General features: G+C 36.1%; 2 protein-coding genes across 8 annotated transcripts in view; both read left to right on the plus strand.

Moving 5' to 3' along the window:
* The window catches only part of PALLD (palladin, cytoskeletal associated protein), an 811,300-nt gene that overhangs the window by 215,361 nt on the left and 568,417 nt on the right, over positions 1–27,522 (plus strand). The gene's annotated exons all lie outside the window — the stretch shown is intronic.
* Positions 1–27,522, plus strand: part of CLCN3 (chloride voltage-gated channel 3) — a 62,200-nt gene that overhangs the window by 19,808 nt on the left and 14,870 nt on the right. For 2 of the 4 annotated variants that reach the window (XM_060184174.1, XM_060184187.1), the window contains exons 3-9: positions 8,911–9,010; positions 11,197–11,384; positions 13,058–13,180; positions 14,734–14,940; positions 18,526–18,606; positions 21,080–21,625; positions 25,208–25,394. In XM_060184174.1, coding sequence (XP_060040157.1) covers positions 8,911–9,010; positions 11,197–11,384; positions 13,058–13,180; positions 14,734–14,940; positions 18,526–18,606; positions 21,080–21,625; positions 25,208–25,394 — 1,432 coding nt within the window. The remainder of the gene's footprint in view (positions 1–8,910; positions 9,011–11,196; positions 11,385–13,057; positions 13,181–14,733; positions 14,941–18,525; positions 18,607–21,079; positions 21,626–25,207; positions 25,395–27,522) is intronic. The other 2 variants (XM_060184181.1, XM_060184192.1) reach the window with 1 other exon arrangement.

Consider the following 27,522-nt stretch of genomic DNA (forward strand, 5'->3'; position numbering starts at 1 on the left):
AATATATTCCTGCTAGTGGTTTTGAGCTGCAGAAATGTCTTATACATTAAAGCATATTTAAATAAATTTTTACATTTTTGTTTTTTCTCTTCCTATCTATATACGTATGTTTTACATTATGAGCCATATCTTTTAAAAATATGCATGTATGTATGTATGTATTTTGGATAAAGACAGAAATTGAGCTAGAAGGGGGAGATAGAGAGGAGGAGAGGGACATGTACAGCACCGCTTCACTCCTTGTGAAGCATTTCCTCTGCAGCTGTGGACTGATAGAGGCTTAAACCTGGTCCTTGTGCACTGTGATGTGTGCGCACAACCAGGTGTACCACCACCCAGCCCCCTGTATATATATTTTTATTTTCTGGTTTGTTTTGTTTTGCCACCATGATTATTGCTATGGCTGGTGTTTGTACAATGAATCCACCATTTCCAGCAGCCATTTATGTTTTCTTTTTTTTCTTTGACAGAACAGACAGAAATTTAGGAGGGTGGTAGTGGAATAGAGGTAGAAAGGAGTCATATCTGTATCTGTAGCCCTTTACACCTATTCACGTGTAGTATATTAAATCTGAAATTAGAATCAGATTATATTGTTTATAAAGTACAACTTTACTTATGAAAAGGTCAGTATTTACCTTTTCTGTTAGTACTATAAATTGGGTACAACTGAAAATAAGACACACAGCAAGAAATTAGTTTTCTCATCTAGTGTTTTCCAGACTTTTTTTTGTCTCATATTCACTTAAAGTGTTTTTTTTCCTACTCTTCCAATAGTGATTTAATAATGGTTTACAGGGTTATAAGATTACAGGGTAATACCATACCACACCCACCACCAAAGTTCAGATTTCCTTTAGCCTTTAAGCAATTATTGAAGATGCCTGAGGAACTTTAGTTTAAAGCTCAACTGCTATTTACCATATAATTAAAATTGAAGAATTAAAATAACAGCAAAATCCATGTTAACACATAACCTACTTAATTAAAAGTAACAGTATTTTTCAAAGTAAAAATGTTTAGTGAAGGAATAACATTGTGTTGTTTTTATATATTTAATTATAGTTTGATTTAATAAAAGACTATTGAGTCCTCATATCTGTTTCTGTACTCAGTCTGTTATAATAAAGATCTAGCCTCACATGTACACATATACAGAATAACCATTTAATAACCTTTTTAGATCATTGTGAATATTCTTTGACATTGCACCAAAGCAATAAGGTTTTTTTTTTATTTGAATGATTTTGTGCAGTTGTGTATTCACCATTCTGAAAATAATTCATCACCAATTTATGTAGATCTTTCAAGTCTTGAAACTTGTTATAAACTGTCTTTATATAATAATATTAATAAATCATACTCTTTAATCAACAATTATCTCATCTGATAAGTCTTAAAATATAAAGAAGCTATTAATAGTGGCAGATAAAAATTTTCTAAAATTCTAGTTTTTATTTGAAAACTCATACTCTATTATTGGTAATACATGCTTAGTTATTTTATTTAAAATTAGAGGATTACTTGATTTGTTTTTGAGAAAATGGCTATTAAGTTCCCAGTTCTGGTGTGTTTGAAGTAAAAATGATTTTCCATTGTAGTTATAGCTTATTTTGCAGCTCAGATAAATTACATAATTTTTTTATAGGACTATTTTATACTTCACTGTTAATCTGAAGTGATTTATATATACTTCCTATATCATCACACATAGTATTTAAAAAAGAATCATTGGTGAAAGCATAGTAGTTTTCACTGCTTCATCAAAGACATTTTTAAGTGAAACTGACATTTTGTTTTATTTATTTATTTTCATTTATTATTTATTCATTCCCTTTTGTTGCCCTTGTTTTATTGTTGTAGTTATTATTATTGTTATTGATGTCACCATTGTTGGATAGGACAGAGAGAAATGGAGAGAGGAGGGGAAGACAGAGAGGGGGAGAGAAAGATAGATACTTGCAGACCAGCTTCACAGCCTGTGAAGCGACTCCCCTGCTCGTGGGGCACCAGGTGCTCGAACCGGAATCCTTACACTGGTTCTTGTGCTTTGTGCCATGTGCACTTAACCCACTGCGCTACTGCCGACTCCTGTGTTGTTTTATTTATTACTGGGACTTGAGACATGTGGAGAATAATGAATGCCAGTGTATTTGAATGCAATTTCCTTGATTCATGCTGGAGCCAGTAGTTTATTTATTTTTATTTTTTTTGGAGCTAGTAGCTTTATCATTGTTTCTGCATTATGAATGAAAATGTTAATATAGGAAAAAAAGAGAGTCATATTTTAGAATTGTGAAATTGCCTTTAGACTTAGACAAACCCTTGAGAAAAACTTAGAAACCCATTGGACCTGTGAACAACACTTTAATAACTATTATTTTATTTTTTATTTCTTTATTGGGGGATTAATGTTTTACATGTTGACAATAAATACAATCGTTTGTACAAGCATAACATTTCTCAGTTTTCTACACAACAATATAACCCCCACTAGGTCCTCTGCCATCATGTTCCAGGACCTGAACTCTCCCCCTCACCCACCCCAGAGATTTTTACTTGGGTGCAATACACCAACTCCGGTCCAAGTTCTGCTTAGTGTTTTCTCTTCTGATCATGTTTTTCAACTTCTGTCTATGAATAAGATCATCCCATATTCTTCCTTCTCTTTCTGGCTGACCTCACTTAACATGATTTCTTCAAGCCCCATCCCAGATGAGATGAGAAATTTGAAAGCGCCATTTTTAATAGCTGAATAGTATTCCATTGTGTATATCTATCACAACTTGCTCAGCCACTCATTTGTTGTTGGACACCTGAGTTGCTTCCAGGTTTTGATTATTACAAATTGTGCTACTATGACCATAGGTATACACAACTCTTTTTGGATGGTTGTGTTGTTTCTTTAGGATATATCCCCAGGAGAGGAATTGCAGGATCATAGGGTAGGTCCATTTCTAGCCTTCTGAGAGTTCTCTAGTCTGTTCTCCACAGAGGCTGGACCAATTGGCATTCCCACCAGCAGTGAAGGAAGGTTCCTTTTCCCCCACAGCCTCTCCAGCATTTACTGCTGCTATCTTTTCTGATGTATGACATTCTCACAGGAGTGAAGTGGTATCTCATTGTTGTCTTTATTTGCATTTCTCTGACAATGACTTGAAGCATTTTTTCATATGTTTGTTAGCCTTTTGGATCTCTTCTGTGGTGAATATTCTGTTCATGTCCTCTCCCCATTTTTGGAGGGGGTCATTTGTTTTATTGTTATTGAGTTTGGTGAGCTCTTTATATATTTTGGTTATTAGCCTCTTGTCTGATGTATTGCATGTACAGAGCAACTATTATTTTAATCTAATGTGTTCAGGTCACACTATAATTTCTGTATCTTGTATAATTGTTAGGTAATCACAATTGTTCTTGGAATTATATATGCCTTATGTCACTAATAGTTTTCACATTGGAATTTAAGTGTTTTAAAGTGATACTGTGAAAATATTCAAAAGATGCCTTGTTACTGAAAGCTTAGGGAAAATTGAAACAAAACAAACTACAACTATCTCCATTTCTCTGATTATTAAATTAGTATACAGTTCTTAAAAATATTTCAAAGATGATGACATATAAAACAATAAGTACCCAATATATCTGATCACATAGATATATCTCTTTTTAGATGATTTAAATGTTATTTTCTATTTTTAATTAAAATTTCCTTGATTCACCACTAGTTCAGAATTCTGCATCAATTTTGTGAGTACAGGTCCACATTACCACATTTATGTATGTAGTATGTATATTTTTTATTTATGTTTACATAAGTAACTTTTGAAGCTGGAAAATTTTACATATTAATATTCTTTCTGTTCTTAAAACATTAAAAACTTTCCATGGGGGGCCGGGCAGTAGTGCAGCAAGTTAAGCGCACATGACACAAAGCACAAGGACCGGCGTAAGGATCCGGGTTTGAGCCCCTGGATCCCCACCTGCCGGGGGGGGGGGGGGGGAAATCACTTCACAAGTGGTGAGGCACATCTGCAGGTGTCTATCTTTCTCTGCCCCTCTATGTCTTCCCATCCTCTCTCTCTCAATTCCTCTCTGTCCTATTCAACAACAACAACATCAGTGGCAATAGTAATAATGACAACAACAACAAGGACAACAAAATGGGCAAAATGGCCTCCAGGAGCAGGGGATTCATGGTGTAGGCACTGAGCCCCAGCAATAACCCTGGAAGCAAGGAAAAAAAAAAGCTTTCCATGTTAACATCTAATTCTTTTTTTACATTTAATATATATATCACCTTCCTATCCCAGATTACTTTGAAGCAAATAGACATTATAGCATCTCAGGCTCTACTTTAAAATATTAATTTCAGTATTCTGTAAATTGGTGATAATCTAATTGTCATTCCTTTTTACTTAATAGTTTGGACATTTCTAGTAAATATTTTTCTCATTAGTTTTTTTTGAGTCTATGAAGTTCAGATTACACAGAAAAGGGAGAAAGTTTGAAACTTTAGCATCATCAAATTTAATCAAGCATGTTTTGTTTGCTTGTTTGGTTTTTGTTTCTTTCTTTTGATGCATTCATGGATTGAAGCATATATGATGAGGTTTATCTATTCATGCTTACTTTATTGATTGATGAGAATAGAACATCACTGTCATATGTGGTGCCTGGGATCAAACTCAACTGTTTTTTAATTTTATTTTTAAAAGGTTTAATTTTTCACCATTTTATTGAGGAAAATAATGATATACAGGACAATTATTAACAGATGTGTACAGTTGCTTACTTTCCCTGTGATAGGTATATGTACACCATTCCCACCACCAACCCAAGTCAGTCTTCACTACTGTGCACTAAATATCTAAAATCTAACCCTTCCATTTTCCCCTAGTCAGAGTCCTCTGTTTTGCTGCAATATTTCCTACCCAGTCTAAGCTTAACTGTCTCCCATTTCTTCCCTTAATTCTTAAGCACCACCTATAAGTGAGATCAAATAGTATTCATCCTTTTCTTTCTCTTACCTCATTCAACATGATTTCATTGAATTTCATACAAGATATGGGAAAGGAGGCTATTTCTTCATTTTTTACAGTCGAGTAGTAGTCCATTGTGCATATATACCACAACTTTCTTAACCACTCATTTGTCATAGAACATCTGGGATGCTTTTGTCTATGGACTGTTAAAAACTGTGCTACTATGAATATAGGCACATAAATCACTTTAGCTAAGTGTTTTTGTATTCTTTGGAGAGAGCTATAGGAGAGAAACTGACTGTAGATCTGCTCAGCCCTGGTTTATGGTGATGCTAAGGACTGAAACTAAGACTTCGGAGTCATAGGGATGAAAATCTTTTACATAACCACATGCCATCCACCTGGCCTTTGTTGAATTTTAATCATCACAGTTATCCTTATTTTTTAATAAAGCATTTAAAATATTTTATTTCTTCTTTATTTTTTTTTTATTGGGAGGTTAGTGGTATACAGTATAGTTGTTGGCACATACAATTTCTCATCTCACCAAGATAGTTGTCTGCAAAATACTCTCGCTTTCTAATTAGGTCTATTATCATTGTGTACCATGACCTAAAAGCCCCCAGTCCCCACAGCTTTCTGCCTTCCTTCTCCAGATTTATTTTTATTTTAATGCATTTATTTTCCCTTTTGTTGCCCTTGTTTTCTTAATATTGTAGTTGTTGTTGTTATTGATGTCATCATTGCTAGATAGGACAGAGAGAAATGGAGAGAGGAGGGGAACACAGAGAGGGGGAGAGAAAGATAGACACCTGCAGACTAAAGTGACTCCCTTGCAGGTGGGGAGCCAGGAACTCTAACCAGGACCCTTACTCCAGTCATAGCGCTTCACACCACGTTCACTTAACCCGCTGCGCTACCGCCTGACTCCCTAACCCAGATGTTTTTACTTTGGTTCAGTACACCACGAGTCCAAATTTTCATTTATGTTTCCCCTTTCTGCTCTTGTTTTTTAAGCTCTGCCCGTGAATGAGATCATCACAAATTCATCCTTCTCTTGCTGGCTTATCTCACTTCACATGATTCCTTTAGGTTCCATCCAAGATGAAGTGAAGAAGGTGACTTCATCAATCTTAATATCTGAGTAGTATTCCATTGTGTATATGTACAACTTTCTTAGTTAGCCACTCATTTGTTTTACACTTAGGTTGCTTCAAGATTGGTCTATTAGAAATTGTGTTGCTAAGAACAAAAAAAAAAGAAAGAAAGAAATTGTTTTGCTGTGAACATAGGTATACACACTTCTTTTTGGATATCCTGTTACGATGGTTTTCCATTCTCTTGCTTTGTCCTGTCAAATTATTTTTTTAAAGAGAGAGAGATAGAGGGAGACAGATAAAGTGAGGGAGAGACCAGAGCACTGTTGTTTATGGTGGTGCAGAGGATTGAACCTGAGACCTCAGAACCTCAGGCATGAAAATCTTTTGCATAAGCACTATGCTATCTCTCCTGGATCTATTACCCTCATTGATACCCAGGTTATTGCATTTTTATTCTTGGGAGCTTACCCTTTGACATGCCATTAGTAGATTACTTATTCTGGGGAAACAATTATGAACCTCTTTTTATCCTTATTGTATCAAACTAGGAATCTGCTATTTCTCTAAGTAACTCTTAATTCCTGTTAAAGAAAATGATATGTAGGCCATTGAGGTACTGGAGGTACTTTCTACTTGAGTACTTAATGTTGTTTCTAGTCTCTTAAAATTATAGAGACCTTTCTAATTAAAGTTTATTGTTTTCATTTAATCTATTTCAGCTAAGTCAAATATCTCAATATCACATGATTTCATGATTTACCTCACCATATACAGGGCAGTTTTATAATGTTATACTCATCAACAGTATGGTTGCTGAAAAGTTTTAGTGTTTTTAAACAATACTTATTATTCTTAGTGTTTATTCTGTTAGGATTATGCTTACAAATTACTTTGTTTCAAGTTGCTTTTCTTCAGGGCATTTGACTCCTCCATATTGCAAGTAGTAATTTTCATTTTTAATTTTATAGCTAGCTGTCTGTTTTTAATATATAAATACATCTATATTATATACTTATTATATATATACTTATCTCTCTAAAGTGAATGCTTGCTTTCCTCCATATATAAAAGTGTGTCTAGGTTATTCTTCTTGTTACAGCATCTACTTCTAATGCAATTATTTTTTTTGTAATAGCTGCAAAATTTTCATTTCATAGATAAGTTTTAATTTACTTAGCTAATACTATATTTATGAATATGTGATTTCTAGATTTTTAAAATAATTTATTATTTATTTTTTATTATTTATGTATTGCATAGAGACAGCCAGAAATCCAAGAGGGAGAGAGAGACAGAGACACACCTGCAGCCCTGCTTCACCACTCACAAAGCTTCTCACCCCTGCAGGTCTTTTTTTTAATTATTTATTTATTGCATAGAGACAGTATTTTTTAAAAGATACTTAAAATATATTCTTGTTTATTATTGGATAGAAACAGAGAGAAATTGAGAGAGGAGGAACACATAGAGAAGGAAAGATACAGACACCTGCAGCCCTGCTTCACCACTCGTGAATCTTTCCCCCTGTAGATGGGGACCATGGGCTTGAACCTGGGTCTTTTTGTGCTATAATGTGAGTACTTAACCAGGTGTGCCACCATCTGACTCCTGATTTCTAGATTTTTACAACATGTTATATTTTATTAAGCATTACAATTGTTTTTGAGAACAAACAGCATGGGTTTTAATAGTTTTTTTTTAAATTAATTTATTATTTATTGTATAGAAACAGAAATAGAGAGGGATGGGAGAGACACCTGCAGCACTATTTCAGGGCTCATAAAGCTTTCTCCTTGCAGGTGGGGACCAGGGGCTTGAATCCAGGTTCTGCACAATTTGATATGTGCACTCAATCAGGCATGACACTGCCTACCCCTTTAATATTGTTTTTGAAAAAAAAGCTTGCCCTTGATTCTGTTTACTGTGATTGGTTGCTATGTCACATAGAAAGAGTAAACTTGCTTCATTCAACTTAAAACATATTGAGTCTTTTTTTAAATACTGTCTTGTGGCTTAAACTAGACCAAATGTTAGAAGTAGACTAGATCACTGAATTTTAGCTGTATAGCCTTCTTATAGCACAGTTGGGTCACTGGCATTTTGACTAAGAACTTGAGTTTTTAAAGCTGTAGTTCTAAAAAAAAAAAAAGAAGAGTTTTAAACTTACTTGGAATAGGATTTAGAGATACATTTTATAGAAAATACTTGTTTTCCTTTGTCTTAATAATGTAAGATCTGAAATCTGATATTTATTTATGTTTAATAGAGGACATTTAGGCCTTACACTGTAGTGGTAAAAGAATGCTTCTGAACCAATGGGACTCTCTGTATATCTAAAGACCTACAAATTTTGGTGATTTCTTTTTCCCACATTGACTATTCTACTCTACATTTATGGGCATATTCTGTTGTTTTCTGATTTTACATTTCAAAGCACTTTTTTTTTTTATGTCTTAAATGTTAGAACTAGATCTGACCAAAGAATGATGGACATTTTAAGCTATGATGTTATTATTTCCATTAATATAAAATGTGTATACTAACTAAATTTGATTACATTTTAAACAAGTCTAGTTCAGATGCTATGTGGTTTGTGGACTTTACTCTCAAAGTCTGGGGTTCTTACTAAAAATACAGATACTTAGGTATGTTTTCCATCTAGTTTTCAGGTAGAATAACTGTCTGATTATGATCCTGCTCCACAGTTCTGTGTCCATTACTTAGTTTTAAAACTACTATCATGTAAAGTAACAGAAAACTTGTTAGATTCTAGAATTGTGGCTTCTATTCATAGTTTGTAAAATGAAGCATAACATTTCTAATTTCAGATTAACAGCAAAAAGAAAGAATCAGCATGGGAAATGACAAAAAGTTTGTATGATGCGTGGTCAGGATGGCTAGTAGTAACACTTACAGGATTGGCATCAGGTAAAAAAAAAAACTTTCTTAGTGTAATCCTTTTTTAGTTAAAAGAACTAATAAATGTTCTCCCCTTCTTCCCACAGTTTTTTTCTACTTGATATCATTGGATTTTTTTTTGTTTTGCCTCCAGGCTTATTGCTGGGGCGTGGTGTCTGCACTACAAACCCACTGCTCCTGGAGGCCATTTTCCCCATTTTTATTGCCCTTGTTGTTATTATTGTTATTGTTGAATAGGACAGAGAAATCAAGAGAGGATGGGAGACAGAGAGGGAAGAGAAAGACAGACACCTGCAGACCTGCTTCACCGCTTGTGAAGCGACTCCCCTGTAGGTGGGGAGCTGGGGGATCGATCCAGGATCCTTACGCCAGCCCTTGTGCTTTGTGCCAAGTGCACTTAACCCACAGCGCTACCGCCCAGTGCGGGCCTCCCCCCCCCATCATTGGATTTTTAAAAGCATTTTTTTTTCTCCTTAAACAAATGAGTATAAGTTTTAAGTTTAAGTCTTGGAGGCAGGAGGCTTGGCCGTCATTTAGTGTTTGTCATCTCTGGGCTCAGTTTTTGTATCTGCATGATGCATGGACCAGATGATCTGTAAAGTATCTGTGATGTTAATATCATAATAAATAGTTGATACTTTTAGCATTATTTGTGTATCATGCACTGTTCTAAAAAGTTTACGTGTATATAAAACTCTTAACAAACAGAAGTTGGGCGGTAGCGCAGCAGGTTAAGCACAGGTGGGGCAAAGCGCAAGAACTGGTTGAAGGATCCTGGTTGGAGCCCTGGCTCCCCACCTGCAGGGGAGTCGCTTCACAAACGGTGAAGCAGGTCTGCAGGTGTCTTTCTCTTCCCCTCTCTGTCTTCCCCCCTCTGTCCATTTCTCTCTGTCCTATCCAACAACAACATCAATAACTACAACAATAAAGCAACAAGGGCAACAAAAGGGAATAAATAAATAAATAAATATTTAAAAAAACTCTCGACAATCCTATGGTTAGTGGTATTATAATCACCATTTTACAGATGAAGGGGCCGAAGTACAAGAGGTTCAGTAATTTGACCAATAGCATATAGATAGGAGTGACTAAGCAATGATTAAAATTCATGCAGTTCAGCTCAGTAATCTATAATTATAATAATTTGATGATAAATAATAATAAAATGATACAAAGTGCCCCCAAAGATTGTATGGTATGAGATTTTAATAAATAGCAGTTGAAGATTTGAAAAGCAAACACTAACAACTTTTTTTAATGACTTTCAGCTTCCACCATGGAAGATATGTCCAAAAGGACATGAAAAATTAAAATTTGTGTGGAGAATAAAGTACTAATAGTTCTATCTGGCATGTAGAAGAAATTTTTTTTAAAGCAAGAATCTAGATGTTTGTTAGGCATAAATCTGTGTGATTTTTATATTTTATTAGTAAAACATTCTTGAACTTAAAATCTACCAAATAATGTGTTTCATTATTACTTTTAAACATTGAATTTCAATGAGCTTGAGATAACTTGTAAACATATTTAACTTTCCGATTGAAGCGAGCTAATAAAATCTGACTTCAGTAACTATATTGTGGACTTTCTGCTAAGTAACTGTTTTTCAGCTGTTTCAGTATTTTTTAAATCTCTTCTCAAAATTAGTTAATTTAGAGACTAGAGAAAGAGCTCAACTGATAAGGTATACACCTTGCTAAGTGAGTGTTCCATGTTCAACTTGTGTCATCACATGGGAGTTGACATTGCACTGGAAGAAGCTCCTTCTCTCCTCTCTATGCATTAGAAGAAAAAGTAGCCTGGAAGCAGTGAAATCATGCGTATGCAAGAACACAACTCTGCAAAAACAAAAAACAAAAAAAACAACCCCCCCCCTAAAAACACACATACACAAAAGAACTAAAAAACCCAATTAATTTGATGTAGCTAGTCTTAATTTAAGACAACAATTTTATTATAAACTATTTTCAGTAAAATAAACATTTAATTTATATTGTGATTTTTGTTTTAGTTTATACTGTTACATTAGTTTAATATTAAACAATTTTATAAGTAATTTTTGAATGCCATACATGCATTTAATATTCTTATGTGTGGTCCTTTGTTAATCCTTTTTAAATCTCACTCCATTTTTACTTCATAATTCTCAATTTCTTGAATATGAACTTAAAAAAATTTCCAACATGTTTTCATAGGGGCCTTGGCTGGATTAATAGATATTGCTGCTGATTGGATGACAGACTTAAAGGAAGGCATTTGCCTAAGTGCACTGTGGTACAACCATGAACAGTGTTGTTGGGGATCTAATGAAACAACATTTGAAGAGAGGGATAAATGTCCACAGTGGAAAACATGGGCAGAATTAATCATAGGTCAAGCAGAGGTAAGTCTTACTTTGTCTCAAGCTGAATTAATAGTTGATAAAAAGTGGAATGGATCTTCATTTCATTAATTATAGAATTAACTGCACCTTAAATGATTGTAATCCACATTAAGGCAAAATATAAATGTAATAGGATAGATTGGAAAATGTGAGAATACTTTGTTGCAACAGATAAAAGCTCAGAAACTCTTTTGTTCACTACATAGTCATATACAAGTCTACTGGGTTATGATATAGCATACATTCTTTTTTTAAAAATATTTTTTATTTATTTTCCCTTTTGTTGCCCTTGTTGTTTATCATTGTTATAGTTGTTGTTGTTGTTATTGGTGTTGTCTTTGTTAGGACAGAGAGAGGTGGAGAGAGGAGGGGAAGCTGGGGAGAGAAAGACACCTGCAGACCTGCTTCACCGCTTGTGAAGCGACTCCCCCTAAAGGTGGGGAGCCAGGGACTTGAACTGGGATCCTTCCTCCAGTCCTTGCTCTTGGCGCCACGTACGCTTAACCTGCTGTGCTACTGCTCGACCCCCAGCATACATCCTTATTGTAGAAAAGAAGTGCAGTAGGGTTTGTATAACTACAAAACACTTAACATGATGTCAACATGATGTTATGTCATAGTGATTAGAAATATATGAATTATGAAAATATAAATAAAAATAATAAGAGAAGCACATAATTGGATATTTCTTGAAAATCACAGATTTTTCTTCCTGGTAGTACACAATGTTAAGTGATTTTTGTGTGGAGCCAAGGTCTTCCTTATGCCTGTGTGATCCCATCACTCTCGGCCAACTTTGTTCATTCAGACTAAGAGCAAGAAATACCATTATACCCACCCACACTCCATAATCACAGTACACCAGTGTTGTGCTACTGCTCAAACCATGGCCCTGTACATGGAGATTTTATTGGTGTATTGCACCAAAGTAAAAGACTCTGGGGTAGGGATAGGGCTGAGGAGTTTCAGGTCCTGGAATGTGATGACAGAAGAGGACCTATTGGGGGTTGTATTGTTATGTGGAAAACTGGGAAATGTTAGGCATGTACAAACTATTGTGTTTTACTGTCAACTGTAAACCACTAATTCCCAAATAAAGAAATTAAAAAAAAAGAACGAGATTTTAGGAGTATAGTTTGACATCTGTGTAAGACTTAGCACTAAAGTTGCAGCACCATGAATGAAAGAGCATACTTACCTTCATACCTACCTGCTACCCCTGTCCTAGCTCTCTTCCCCGTTTCCTCCATCATAGTCTTCAGAGTCTAAGAGTCGTATTGATTAGTATTTTTTGAAAGACTGCTTACTGGTAATACTGATACCTGTTCTGCAGGATAACTACAGCAGAAGAAAATCTAATTGCAAATGGAATTTTGTTCTCAACTGCTCCCAAAAGTAATTGTGAGTAGGCAGAGAGCAAAGCCTAGCTACGATTCTGATCACCAAGTTAGGGATTTTTGTAAAAGCTTGGAAATGCATTAAGAGACTTGGGCTCTTTGATATATGAATGGGTATGCTTTGGATTCTATTTAATATTTTGTTTGTATAAAGCTCCTGTTATTGTGAAAGGAAACAAGAATGAACCTTTTATAAGTACTACCTGTTTATGTCAGTCATTTCATTAGATGTGCATTGTAAACTAAATTCACACTATTGAACTATTTTCATTTTAGGGTCCTGGTTCTTACATCATGAACTACATCATGTACATCTTCTGGGCCTTGAGTTTTGCCTTTCTTGCTGTTTCTTTGGTAAAAGTATTTGCTCCATATGCCTGTGGCTCTGGAATTCCAGAGGTAAAACTTGCAAAATTTTGTCTATCATTAAACATTTAGTGATTGTCACAATGTTTACTGTTTTCTCTTGTGGGATTATTTTTCTAGACAAATTGTATTATGCAAATACATTTTAAAATATGTAAGCTGATTTTACTATGGAAGGTTGTTTTTAAAAATACTTGCCACTATTTTACATATGACAGAAAACATTATTTTAAAAAAGCACTAAAAATTTTCAGTAAATATATTGCTGATGATAGGGTTGGTAATATTATTGTCAAATTGTCATTTGCATATTATAGTGCCTGAACCAAGCCCCAGTGATAAGCCTGGAGGCAAGTAAATAAATAGATAAATAAAATGGTTAACTTGTAAGGAATAGTATCGCTAGTGCCTAGACTGACTATATAACTTTTTTTTTTTTTTTTGACTATATGGTTTTTTTTTCTTTGTCTAACAAAACCAGAGCTCCATGGAGAAATTCCTGATTGCAAAAAGGGTTAAGATAAGGAAGTATGGGAGGTGGGGCGGTAGCGCAGCGGGTTAAGCGCTCAAGGGATAAAGTGTAAGGACCTGCGTAAGGACCTGCGTAAGGATCCCGGTTTGAGCCCTCGGCTCCCCACCTGCAAGGAAGTCGCTTTACAGGCAGTGAAGCAGGTCTGCAGGTGTCTCTCTTTCATTCCCCCTTTCGTCTTCCCCTCCTCTCTCCATTTCTCTCTGTCCTATCCAACAATGAACAGCATCAACAATAAATAATAACCACAACAAGGCTACAACAATAAAGGAAACAAAAAGGGGGGAAATGGCCTCCAGGAGGAGTGGATTCATGGTGCAGGCACTGAGCCCCAGCAATAACCCTGGAGGCAAAAAAAAAAGAGAGATAAGGTAGTATGTTCATTAATATACTTGTTATACATCCCTCTTGATAATATTGGAAAATATTGTACATAGTTACTATATTATGAGAAGGCAAAATAATTTATTTCTGATACCAGATGTCTGAAAGGCATCTATATTTTTACAACAAATATTCAAATTCACCTTTTTGTGATTATGCATTTTTAAAAAGTTATTTATTTCCTTTTGTTGCTTTATTGTTGTAGTTATTGTTGTTGGATAGGACAGAGAGAAATGGAGAGAGGAGGTGAAGACAGAGAAGGGGAGAGAAAGACAGACACCTACAGACCTGCTTCACCGCCAGTGAGGTGACTCCTCTGCAGGTGGGGAGCCGGGGCTCGAAACGGGATCCTTACATCGGTCCTTGCGCTTTGCGCCATGTGCGCTTAATCCGCTGCGCTACCGCTCGACTCTCGATTATGCATTTTTTAACCCTTGTACTGAGGTCTCTGTTGCCTTTAACATGCCCTCACCTTTTAATTATGAGATAGCATTTGTTTTCTACCTTTACTTGGGAAGAGAATTAGAATATAACATATAGTTAATACTTTTGAAAAACTGTGAATTGCTTGCAATCTGCCAAAACTTTTGAGGTGATTTTGTGAGTAAAACGTATAACTTAAGTTCTCGTGTCTCTTAGAGACAATTAAACTGCCTTAATATTTCTTTTGTAGATTAAGACTATTTTGAGTGGATTCATCATCAGAGGTTACTTGGGAAAATGGACTTTAATGATCAAAACTATCACATTAGTCCTTGCTGTGGCATCAGGTTTGAGTTTAGGGAAAGAAGGGCCCCTGGTACATGTTGCCTGCTGCTGTGGAAATATTTTTTCCTACCTCTTTCCAAAGTACAGCACAAATGAAGCTAAAAAGAGGGAGGTGAGTTTTTCTGTTTATTTAACATGTAAATATCTGACAGTTATAATACTTTTATTTAACAAAAAGCTTAACATTATTGGTTACTTATTTGGTACTGTAGTAAATACTTGAATTATTATTATTTTTACAAATCAGTTTATTAGGGAGTTAATGGTTTATAGTACAGTTGTACACATGGGTTTACTTTATCTCCCGGTGTGATATGTGTCTGCAAAATACTCTCACCCCAACTTAGATCCTTTTCCACTACCACCCAGCAGGGCCACAAGGCCCTCCACACCCCATTTATTTCTTTTTCTTTTCCAGAGTTCTTTGCTTTGATGGAATACACCAAACCCAGTCCAAGTTTTATTTTTTGCTTTCCCTTTATGTCCTAGTTTCTTCAGCTCCAGATCACCTTCAGTCTGTACTTCTCTTTTTGGAACTTGAAGAAATGTTAAGTGCATTAAAATTTTAGTTGCACAGTAATCCTGTAAACTTAGCACCACTGTCTTCCTTTTTAGATAGGTAAATAGAGGGGTAAGATGACTAATTTGTCAAAAAAAATTACAATATTTTTTATTATTCACTGGATTGATACAGAAGTTGACAAGGAAGGGGGAGGTAGAGAAGGAGAAAGGAAAAAAAACAAACACCTGCATCATTGTTTTACCACTTGTGAAGCTATCCCCCTGCAGGCAGGAACTGGGGGCTTGAACTCAGGTCTTTGTACATGGCAGCAAGTACACTCAACCAAGTGTACCACTTCTTGGATCCCTTTACCAAAGATGATACAGCTAATAACTATCAGTATGAGTGTTGGTGTATTCTGGTTGACTATATAATGAGACCTAAGCATTGTTTGTGCTTCCCATATGAGACCACCTATGTTAGTGATTATAAGAAATTTTTCAGACTGAGCTTCCTTGGAATACTCTTTTTATGACTACAGAACTGAAATGAATGCCAGTAAAATTGTTAATCATATTTTAGGAGATTTGTGGTAATGAAAATATTGGGAAACTCAACAGGTTTTAGATTGCATGACTGTTATACTAACATTTGTAACAGAGTAATTATTCATGAAGCAATGAATTCTAAAATCTGAAGAAGTAGCCTTTAAAAAAAAAGTTCTTCCTAACTACAGTTAGGGCATTAAGAAAAAAAAATTTTTTTATTGAGGGGCTAATTGTTTACACTACTGCTGTTGACACATGGGTAAAATTTCTTATTTCATCATAATAGATGTCTGTAGAACACTGTCACCCTAACCTAGGTCCTTTTCCACCATTATTCACCAGGATCCCATGCCCACTCCCCCCAACCCACTCCCTCTCCAGAGTCCTTTGCTTTGGTGCAATACACCACCGCTCCCAAGTTTTACTTTGTGTTTCCCCTTTCTGCTCTTGTTTCTTAAGATCTGCCCATGAGTGAGATCATCAAAAATTCATCCTCCTCTTGCTGTCTTATCTCACTTCTCATGATTCCTTTCAGCTCCATCCAAAATGAGGTGAAGAAGGTGACTTCAGCATTCTTAGTAGTTGAATAGTATTTCATTATGTATATTTACAACAACTTTTGTAGCCTCTCATCTGTTGTTGGAGACTCAGGTTGCTTCCAAGTTTTGGCTATTAAAAATTGTGCTGCTGTGAACATAGGTATACACAGATCACTTTGGATGAGTATGTTGGTTTCCCTGGGATATATCCCCTGGAGAGGAATTGCTGGGTCATAGTGTAGGTCCATTTCTTTTTCTTTTTTTTTTCTTTTTTCTTTTTCTTTATTTTTTTTCCTCCAGGATTATTGCTGGGTTTGGTGCCTGCACCATAAATCCACCGCTCCTGGAGGCCATTTTTCCCCCCTTTTGTTGCCCTTGTTGTTGTAGCCTTGCTGTGGTCATTATTATTACCATTGTTGATGCCGTTAGTTGTTGGATAGGACAGAGAGAAACGGAGAGAGGAGGGGAAGACAGAGAGGGGGAGAGAAAGATAGACACCTGCAGACCTGCTTCACCGCCTGTGAAGCGACTCCCCTGCAGGTGGGGAGCCGGGGGCTCGAACTGGGAACCTCATGCCGGTCTTGCGCTTTGCGCCACATACGCTTAACCTACCGCCTGACCCCCGTAGGTCCATTTTTAGCCTTCTGAGAGTTCTCCAGACTGTTCTCCACAGGGGTTTACATTCCCACCACCAGTGCAGGAGGCTTCCTTTACTCCACAATCTCTAGACATTTGTTGTTACTATCCTTTCTGATGTGTGACATTCTCACAAAAGTGAAGTGGTGTCTCATTATTGTCTTTCTTTGCATTTTTATGATAATCAGAGACTTTCATCATTTTAAAAAAAATATTTATTCTCTTTTGTTGTTCTTATTTTATTTTTGTAGTTATCATTATTGTTGTTATTGATTTTGTCGTTGTTGGATAGGACAGAGAAATGAAGAGAGGAGGAGAACAGAGGGGAAGAGAAAAAGATAGAACACCTGCTTCACTTGTGAAGCGACTCCCCTGCAGGTGGGGAGCCGGGGGCTCGAACTAGGATCTTTATACCAGTCCTTGAGGTTCGTGCCATGTGCACTTAATCCGCTGTGCTACCGCCTGCCTCCCTCGTCATTTCTTATGTGTTGTTGACCTTTTGGTTCTCATCTTTGGTGAATGTTCTGTCCTTATTTTCTCCCCACTTTTGGATGGGTTTATTATTATTATTATTATTGCTGAGTTTAGTGAACTCTTTAGATATGTTGACCATTAACCTTTTGTCTGATAGAGAACATAAAAATATCTCGAATAGGGGCCAGGCGGTGGTGCATCCCATTAAGTGTACTTATCACCATGCACAAGGACCTGGGTTTGAGCCCCACTCCCCATCTGCAAGTGGGATGGGATGCTTCTGAAGTGGTGAAATAGGTCTGCAGGTGTTTCTCTTTTTCTTTCTCCTTCTGTCTTCCCCTTCCCTCTCAATTTCTGTCTTATTTAATTTTAAAAAAAAAAGGAAAAAATAGCTGCAGGGAGTGATGGATTTGTAGTGCTGACACGGAGTCCTATTGATAATCTTGGTTGTAGAAAAACAAATAAAAACTCCCATTCCATGAGTCTCTCTATTCAGGTAATGGTTTCTTTTGCTGTGCAGAAGCTTTTTAATTTGATATAGTCCCATTGATTTGTTTTTGTTTTCCTTGCAAATAGACTTGAGTCTTCACAAATATTAATCTTGAAAGCCATCCAAATTTATTGTTTCCTCTTCTTTCGTTATGAAGGGTTTATAAATGAGAGAGAAGAAAGGAGGAGAGACAAAGAGAACCAGAGCATCGCTCTGTCATGTGAAATTCTGGGGACTGGATTTCAGAATATATGCTTACAAGATCAGTGCTCTACCCACTACACTATCTCCCAGGCTGCTGCTCTTCTTTATAACCTATTCCATTAGCATAGCTGGCAAAAATGTATTTCAATTAGAGAGAAAATCTTTTTAGAAGATTGGAGGAGAGAAGCTTATGAATTAAATTCAGCTAAGGCATTTGGAAAATTTGAATTACATGAAGAATTTTTATTTAGTAAATTTCAATTTATAAATAAATGTAACATAAGTCCTTCCCCCCCTTTTTTAGGTGCTATCAGCTGCCTCTGCTGCAGGTGTTTCTGTAGCCTTTGGTGCACCCATTGGAGGAGTTCTTTTTAGCCTTGAGGAGGTAGGTTGAAAAATGTGGCAATTAAGATAATTACTATAAAATATATCTTGGCATGATTTTTAGTTTTATAGGTACCATCTTCTTCTTCTAGCGTTTGCCCTTCTTCCGTAGCCAGTCAACAGGTCAGGTTGAAAGCTGTCAGGAGCTGCTATAATAAGCACAGACTTTATTTCTGTGTTTTCAAATTTATTTTAATATTTTTTCACTCTTGGGTAAAAGGTACTATATGTGTTCATTATATATACAACTTTAAAAATTCTATTTGTTATGTAGAAATACTAGTGACTTTATAATTGAACTTGGTTGACAAGTTTAAAAGAAGATATGGGTTTGATTACACCAATATTTATTTATTTTTATATTTTTTCTTTTTTTAAGTATATGTGTTCCAATTCTCTTTTTAAAATTATCTTTATTTATTGGATAGAGACAGACAGAAATTGAGTGGGTAGGGGGAGAGAGAGAAACACCTGTAGCACTGCTTTACCACTGCAAAGCTTTCCCCCTGCAGGTAGGGATCAGGGACTCAAACCTGAGTCCTTGCACATTGTAACCTGTGCTCAACCAGGCCACCACCCAATCTCTCTCTCTACTCCTCTCTCTCACAGTTTCCCTGCAAGTGGGGACTAGGGACTGGCCCTTCAAACATGCTTTTAACTTTAATCTTTATTTTCGGTTAGAATTTAATTATTTTAACTATTTTGACATAGGCTTCACTGGAGTTTTACTGCCTACATGATTCCACTGCTCCCAGTGATATATTTTTTAAACTTTTGTTTATAAAAAGGAAACACTGAGGGGTCCAGCGGTAGCACAGCGCGTTAAGCACACGTGGCGCAAAGCGCAAGGAATAGCATAAGGATCCCGGTTCCAGCCCCCAGCTCCCCACCTGCAGGGTGAATCGCTTCACAGGCGGTGAAGCAGGTCTACAAGTGTTTATCTTTCGCTCCCCCTCTCTGTCTTCCCCTGCTCTCTCTATTTCTCTCTGTCCTATCCAACAATGAATGACATCAACAACAACAGTAATCACCACAACAAAGCTACAACAACAAGGGCAACAAAAGGGGGAAAAAAATAGCCTCCACGAGCAGTGGATTCCTGATGCAGGCACAGAGCCCCAGCAATAACCCTGGAGGCAAAAAAATAAAAAAAAATAAAAGGAAACACTGACAAAAATCATAAGAGGGGGGTACAACTCCACACAATCCTCACCACCAGCTCTCCGTATCCCATTCCCTCTCCTGATAGCTTTCCTATTCTTTAATCATCTGGGAGTATGGTCCCAGGGTCATTATGAGGTGCAGAAGGTGGAAGGTCTGGCTTCTGTAATTGGTTCCCTGTTGGACATGGGCATTGACAGGTCGATCCATACTCCCAGCCTGTCTCACTCTTTCCCTAGTGGGGCGGGCTTCTGGGGAAGCGGGGCTTTTTGTTATTGTTGTTGTTTGTTCATTTGTTTCCTTTCAATCACAGAAAGAAAGGCATGGGGAGTCGGGCGGTAGCGTAGCAGGTTAAGCACAGGTGGCGTGAAGCGCAAGGACCCGTGTAAGGATCCTGGTTGGAGCCCCCAGCTCCCCACCTGCAGGGGAGTCACTTCACAAGCGGTGAAGCAGGTCTGCAGGTGTCTGTCTTTCTTTCCCCCTCTCTGTCTTTTCCTCCTCTCTCCATTTCTCTCTGTCCTATCCAACAACAGCGACATTAATAACAACAATAAAACAACCAGGACAACAAAAGGGAATAAATAAGTAAATATAAAAATATTTAAAAAAAAAAAAAAGAAGAAAGAAAGAAAGGCATGGGTTGGGGATAAAGAGGAGACACCCCAGCATTGCTCTACTGCTCATGAAGCTTTTCTGTGCATAGTGCTCTTATAGACTACACAAATATTTAAAACTATTAATTCCTCTCTATTGACTAAATAGTAATCAGTGCAATTATTTAATATTTTTAATTCCTAAATCATCCTTTTAAAGTTTTTGTGTGATTATTTCTACTCCAGAATTTAAGTTGCTTCAGTGGAATATTTTGTTTTTATTTTCTCATTAGTAATTAAAATTCTTTTTTCCTTTTTTACAGACATATAAAATATGCTAAAATGTTTCAAAATTTATTTTTATTTCAGTTTATTTTATATTTTTAAGTATGAAAAAGGCAAATGAAATGCTTTTTTATTAGTTAACAGGTTAGTGGTGGTGTTTTTATTCTCTGCTTCTGTGATTGGATTAAGAGTGAAACTAATTTTGAAAGTAAATTAATATTCGGTGTTTTAAATAATTGCTATGCATTTATAATTAATTGATACTGTGAATTTATAATGTTGTGATGTCTAAAGTCAATAAGACATTAGTATTTTCCTTATGGTAAAATCCATTACATATGGGTTTAGAACTATGATATTTATCGTTAAGTTATAATATATAAGCAAACATATACAAATTAAAGCATTGATTTTTCTTTTTCTCTTTCTTTTTAGGTTAGCTATTATTTTCCTCTTAAAACTTTATGGAGGTCATTTTTTGCTGCTTTAGTGGCTGCATTTGTTTTGAGATCCATCAACCCATTTGGTAACAGTCGTTTGGTCCTTTTTTATGTGGAGTATCATACGCCTTGGTACCTTTTTGAACTGTTTCCTTTTATTCTCCTCGGGGTATTTGGAGGACTTTGGGGAGCCTTCTTTATTAGAGCAAATATTGCCTGGTGTCGTCGCCGAAAGTCTACTAAATTTGGGAAATATCCTGTTCTTGAAGTCATTATTGTTGCAGCCATTACTGCTGTAATAGCCTTCCCTAATCCATATACGAGGCTCAACACCAGTGAACTGATTAAAGAACTTTTTACAGACTGCGGTCCTCTGGAATCCTCTTCTCTTTGTGATTATAGAAATGACATGAACGCCAGTAAAATTGTTGACGATATTCCTGATCGTCCAGCAGGCCTTGGTGTATATTCAGCTATATGGCAGTTATGCCTAGCACTCATATTTAAAATCATAATGACAGTATTCACTTTCGGTATCAAGGTAGGTACCAATCTGAGTTGATGATATAAGCAGTTTGGGATCTGTAAGGAGAGATTTGTTTTTTAAGTGTGGTACCAGAAGATACTCTCAGGTGGCTTGGCATATATGAGAGAGACTGCTGAACAGTTTCCTCGGTCTGGTTTTTGTTTTTCCCATTTAATTTAAAGAGAAACCAAGAGAGGGAGGAGATCGGAAGCAAGAACAGAGTGTGAAGGGAAAGCTCAGCACCCCTCCGCCATCCGAGGAGGCTCCTTCTCGGTGCTGCCCGTGATGCTTCTGTGTGACGCCTGGGGTTTGCAGTTAGGACCGTACACGCGGAAAGGTGCATACTCTGTCGGATCAACTGCCTCCTAGTCCTGAGAAATCAATTTTTTTTTTTTAGTTTTAGTTTATTTTAATGAGGAAGAATATATACAGAGGGAAAGATACTGAGAGAGAGAGAGGGAGAGAGAGAGACCGATGGAGACCAGAACACTTCTCAATTCTGGCTTATGGCAGGGCTGGGGATTGAACCTGGGACCTCAGAGCCTCAGACTTGAAAGGCTTTTGCATAACCATTATGCTGTCTCCCCAGCCCCCTGAGTAATGAAATATCTATTGGTGTTTCTTTCATAACTGGGGTGATTTTTTTTTTATTCAATTGCATTTAATTTTATGTAATGACAAAAATAATTCCTCATTTTTCTGAGCATTACTTATTGCCATATAACAAACTACTCCAAAGTCTAATAGATTAAGGTAGCTACTTGCTTTGGATATTGCATCAACAGCTTGGACAGACTCAGCCAGGCATCTTTTGCTTGTGGATTCTCTTGCAGTTGACATCAGGCATGGCTAGGGCTCACTATATTTGAAACACTCATGCCTAGCAGCTGGGTTGAGATATCTTCATTATGTGGCAGCTCAGGTTTTGAAAAACAAGTTCTACAAAGAACATAATAAACTAATCAAAGAAGTCATGCAGACTGACTTCTGTTATATTCTTTTTGTCTAGGCAGTTATGAGTGTTTACCTAGAATCAAAGAAACAGATATATACTCCATTTGTTAGTGGAAGGAATGTTAAAACAATTCGTGATGCATTGAAAACACTTATAGAGGTTTACTTTTGCTGTTTTAATAGTAATAACTCTAATTTAATAAGGCTTAAAAACCACAAACACATTTCATATATTTTATTTTATATATTTATGTGTTTATATTAATATATATTGTTATGTAAACTTATGGTATTAGATATTCAAATTGGTCTTACTGTACTAAAGATATACACAGGGACAGGGATTTATAGGGGGTTATAGGGCAGAGTCTTTTTTTTTGGGGGGGGGCTTTTTTGACCTTGTAGAGCTTATCCTTTCTTATGTCTTCATTTTTATATTAACTCTTATAAATTCCTTTTCCACATTTTTCTAAAACTTTTGTGATTATTTGCACTCAACTGGTCCTTTTTTATGTGGAGCATCATAAGCCTTGGTACCTTTTTGAACTGCTTTCTTTTATTCTCCTTGGGGGATTTCGAAGACTTGGATGGCCTTCTTTATTACAGTAAACATTGCCTTCAATCATATAATTCAGGATAGTCTTCTGTCACTAGATTTATAACTTTAATTCTATGTGCTGCCCTAATTCCTCCTTGTCCTGTAATATAACAAATTATAGGAATTAGCATAGGAATCTCTTTGGAGAGACATTATTCTGCCTACCATGCTTCATAAGAATGTTCGTTTGAAGGACACTGCAGAGTCAGAAATAAGTATGAGGCCTATAAATACCTTGCCTTTTTCTATGAAGGAACTTTCCAAATCTTTGAACATTATTTTTCATCAAGGACTTAAGCAGTTAGTTCTTATTCCCTGGGACATTGCTTTTGTTGAACTTACAAAAGTGATTACTTACCTGCCAGTAAATATAATCCTGTTTTAACTGTCAGTAATGCATATTGGGAAATCTCAACTAATCCTTTGTCTTTGTTATTATACCTAAATTTGATGTGATAGCATTTATCTGCAATGGTATGTTTTCTCAGATTTATATTATGTAGAGTAACATCTCAGCAAAACTGGAAGAGTTGTCAGTTTCTTAAATGTTACCACTTCTATATTTAACCCGCTGGTATCAAGAATTGAATAATAGAAAAGCCTTAAATTTTTATTTTTAGAAAATAAAAGAGCTATCATGGGTCCTATTTCTGTAGTAATTTAGTTTTTTACAAATCCCAACCTTTCTGATCTTAGTTGAACTACAGGAAACTGGAGGCAGTTGGTAGGTCTGTAAATTCTGATACCCTTAGCTTTTGCTGAAGGAATGTATCTGGCAGAAGAATAGAAGATTTATTTTGATTTTTCCATTTCTTTATCATTTTTTTTATTATTTATTCCCTTTAGTTGCCCTTGTTGTTTTATTGTTGTAGTTATTATTGATGTCGTTGTTGGGTAGGACAGAGAGAAATGGAGAGAGGAGGGGAAGGCAGAGGGGGAGAGAAAGAGAGACACCTGCAGACCTGCTTCACCGCTTGTGAAACAACTCCCCTGCAGGTGGGGAGCCGGGGCTCGAACCGGGATCCTTAGGCTGGTCCTTGTGCTTTGCGCCACGTGCGCTTAAACCGCTGCGCTACCGCCCAGCTCCCTTCTTTATCATTTTAATTATTCCATCCATTCCACTCTTCACTATTACTGTTTTTTATAAAGCTGGTTTTGGATACAGAGCAGTCTAAAGCTATTAGTCTTCCAGTCGTCTTTAAATGAATTTCTCAAGGCATTTGTTACTATTACTCTCATTAAAGTTAACTTTTTATTTTTACTTACTTATTTTTAAAACTTAAACTCTTACTGTTATTGTATCAGATATTTCAAAACCCTCAGAAAAAATGTTCATCTTTATTATTGGATAGAGACAGCCAGAATTTGAGAGGGAAGGGGGAGATAGATAGATAGATATATATAGAGAGAGACCTGCTGCTGTGCTTCACCACTTCTGAAGCTTTCCCCCTGCAGGTGGGGACCAGGGACTTGAACCCAGAATCTTGTGCATTGTAACATGTGCATTCGTATGCCACCACCCAGTCCCTTAACTTTTCTTTTTATGAACACACAGTCACTAAGAGAATTGTACCTAATAAGATTGCCTACTCTATATTGTACCACTTGAGCAGTATGACATCTCATTTCTATCATTTTGTAAAAAGTGTAAATATGTGAGAATGACAATCTCATATTGAAGGATAGTATTTTGAACTGGATTGATTTAGCTTTATGAAGAATATATTTTCCTATTCACCATGGGCTAATGAAAGTTTTTGTTAATGGCTTACACTTAAGGTTCTCTTGAGCTAGAGGATAAGTAACCCTTGGGTCATTTTCTCATGAAAAAGGGAAAGTGCTTTGTTACTTTATAACTTTAAAGTCATGAAATTCTTAAGTTATGCTGTTAGAAGATTTTTCTATAATTTTATTTATACTAGGATTTGCAGTATAAGTACAATGTGAGGAGTTAAATGTATTAGCAAAAAAAAATCCATAGAATGCATGTTTCAGACTTGTAAGTGTAGAGAATCTCTTTCTCATTAAGACTTCCGCTGTTACAGGTTCCATCAGGCTTGTTCATCCCCAGCATGGCTATTGGAGCAATTGCCGGAAGGATTGTGGGGATAGCTGTGGAACAGCTTGCATACTATCACCACGACTGGTTTATCTTTAAGGAGTGGTGTGAGGTTGGGGCTGACTGCATTACACCTGGCCTTTATGCCATGGTTGGTGCTGCTGCATGCTTAGGTAATGTAACTGTGTGTGTCTGTGTGAGGATGCTTGTGAATCTGAGAGAGAAAAGAGTGATTGAGAGCCAGGTCATGCTAAATGATTAGGGGGAAAATGTAGGACAGAGGAAGGGAATGCTTTAACACATAAAACTTTAGTGCTATTGTATGTATCATGTACGGTACTTATTCATTTTACCTGTCTTATTATTAATGTAAAATTTTAATAATAGTATCCTTTTAGTATTACTATTTAATGACAAAAACTCTCCTTATAATAGGCAAATTTTGAATCCTATTCAAGGAGATTTTTGCTTCTTTTCATTTTCATGATCTTAGCTTACCTATAACAAAACAGCATGGCTCCTAAGAGTAACAGTATAGCATATCTTCTGAATAACTTTGAATTTTGCAGTGATTATTATTTACTATTAGCTTTACTAAAAGATTAATTTACCATCATAACTACCTAATGTGCCTTCACAGAAAAATGAAAAAAATCCTCCTTTAACGAAGAGGAGAGCAAATTATCTGTATTACTTACAGTGCAGTTTATTGTCTCCTTGGGCACAAAAATAGTTATTTCCTTTTATGTTCAGTATGTCAGCTAAACTTTGGTTATAGTATTTAGTAATAGCCTTATATGTGTGTTTATTGATCTTATAAGTTGTAATATCATATGAAAGCAAAGGGCAGAATAATTTTCACCAAAGTAGCAAGTATTAAGAGCCAACTTTCTGGTGAGCACCATGCAAGGTACAGTGAGTGATAGAGAAAGCTCATCCTCAACTGTTACTAAGTGATAAGACTGACACTGAAAAGAATGTAACCATCATGCAGCACTCAGAAAGTGTTTGAGAGTTGTTGGAACCTAAATGAAGAAAGAACTGAAATAACACAGGAGAGCTAGAACATAACATTTACTTTAAAAGGTTAGTAGGAATTCAAGGAGAGGACTTCATTAAAGGTTATAATAGTGTGAGGACAGAGGGATTTTGATAGGAGTCAATTTAGTAGTTTTGAGACTTTGAAGATATTACATTAAAGTGTATATTTTGGACACTTTGGGGAAATGAATTGACAAGACAGCTTATGAAAAGGCAATAATTTAGTCAGAATGAATTTTTATTTGGAATTTGTCAGATCTGTGGCAGAGTTGTGGCTTTGCCATTTTAGTTTTCTGACTTTTAGGAAAATTCCTTTACTACTCTGAATTTTCATTTTCTTATCTTTAAAAGGGGAATAATAACTGCCTTTGTCCTGAAATTGTCCTGAAGATTCTACAAGATAAAATTCATGTAAAGTTGTTAGCATAGAGTCTAAATAGCATTTGTAAACTGAGTAGGACATACCTGGAATAGAGTAGATGTGTAATATATAGTAGGTTCTTTCTCCCTTCTATTTTTAGGTTAAGGAAGAGTTTAAGCTTAACACAGTATGAACTGGCGAGCCGTAGTAGGTTTTTGAGCAAAGGAGCAACATGGTGAAAGTAGTACTTAGGAAAGATTAACCTGGGAACATGGCTTATAATGTGGATTGAAGGTAATGGGGCCTTGAAGTCAAGGAAGGTAAGATAAAGTAGCATTGAAATTAAGGGACAAAGTCCAAGAGCCTGAATTAGGTTGTCAACAGCGAGGCTACTGCAATTGGACCCATGGAAAGATATTTTGCAAAACAGGTCAGATAGGACCAGGTGAGGTAAAGTAGTGAATCAAAATGACTTGTCTAGGTGGGCAAGAATGACATGACGCCAGTCATTGGATTCAAGGAAGATGGAAAGAGGAGTTGTTCAGGCAAAGATGAGAAGTTTGGTCTTAAAAGCGTGTGGTATTTTCTGCTCTAGTGGATCAGTCTTTACAGTTGGAAAATAAAATAAATAACAGCAATTAGGGTATGTACAATTGGAGACATGGGTCCGGTAGATGTGTATTTGGGAAGGAGCAGTATAGAGATGATAGTTCAGAATAATGAGCTGTATAAATGAATAGATGAATATTCTTAGGGAGCTAATAAAACTTATACTATTAATATAACTCACAAGTTATCAAGATAAAAGAGAGGAGATAATTGCATTATATTAATTATCCATATAGAAATTTAAAATGTTAATTGGTAGTAAAATTGCTATGGTTTGTTTTTATTAAATT

The sequence above is a fragment of the Erinaceus europaeus genome, chromosome 2, assembly GCF_950295315.1.
Source record: "Erinaceus europaeus chromosome 2, mEriEur2.1, whole genome shotgun sequence".
NCBI lineage: Eukaryota > Metazoa > Chordata > Mammalia > Eulipotyphla > Erinaceidae > Erinaceus > Erinaceus europaeus.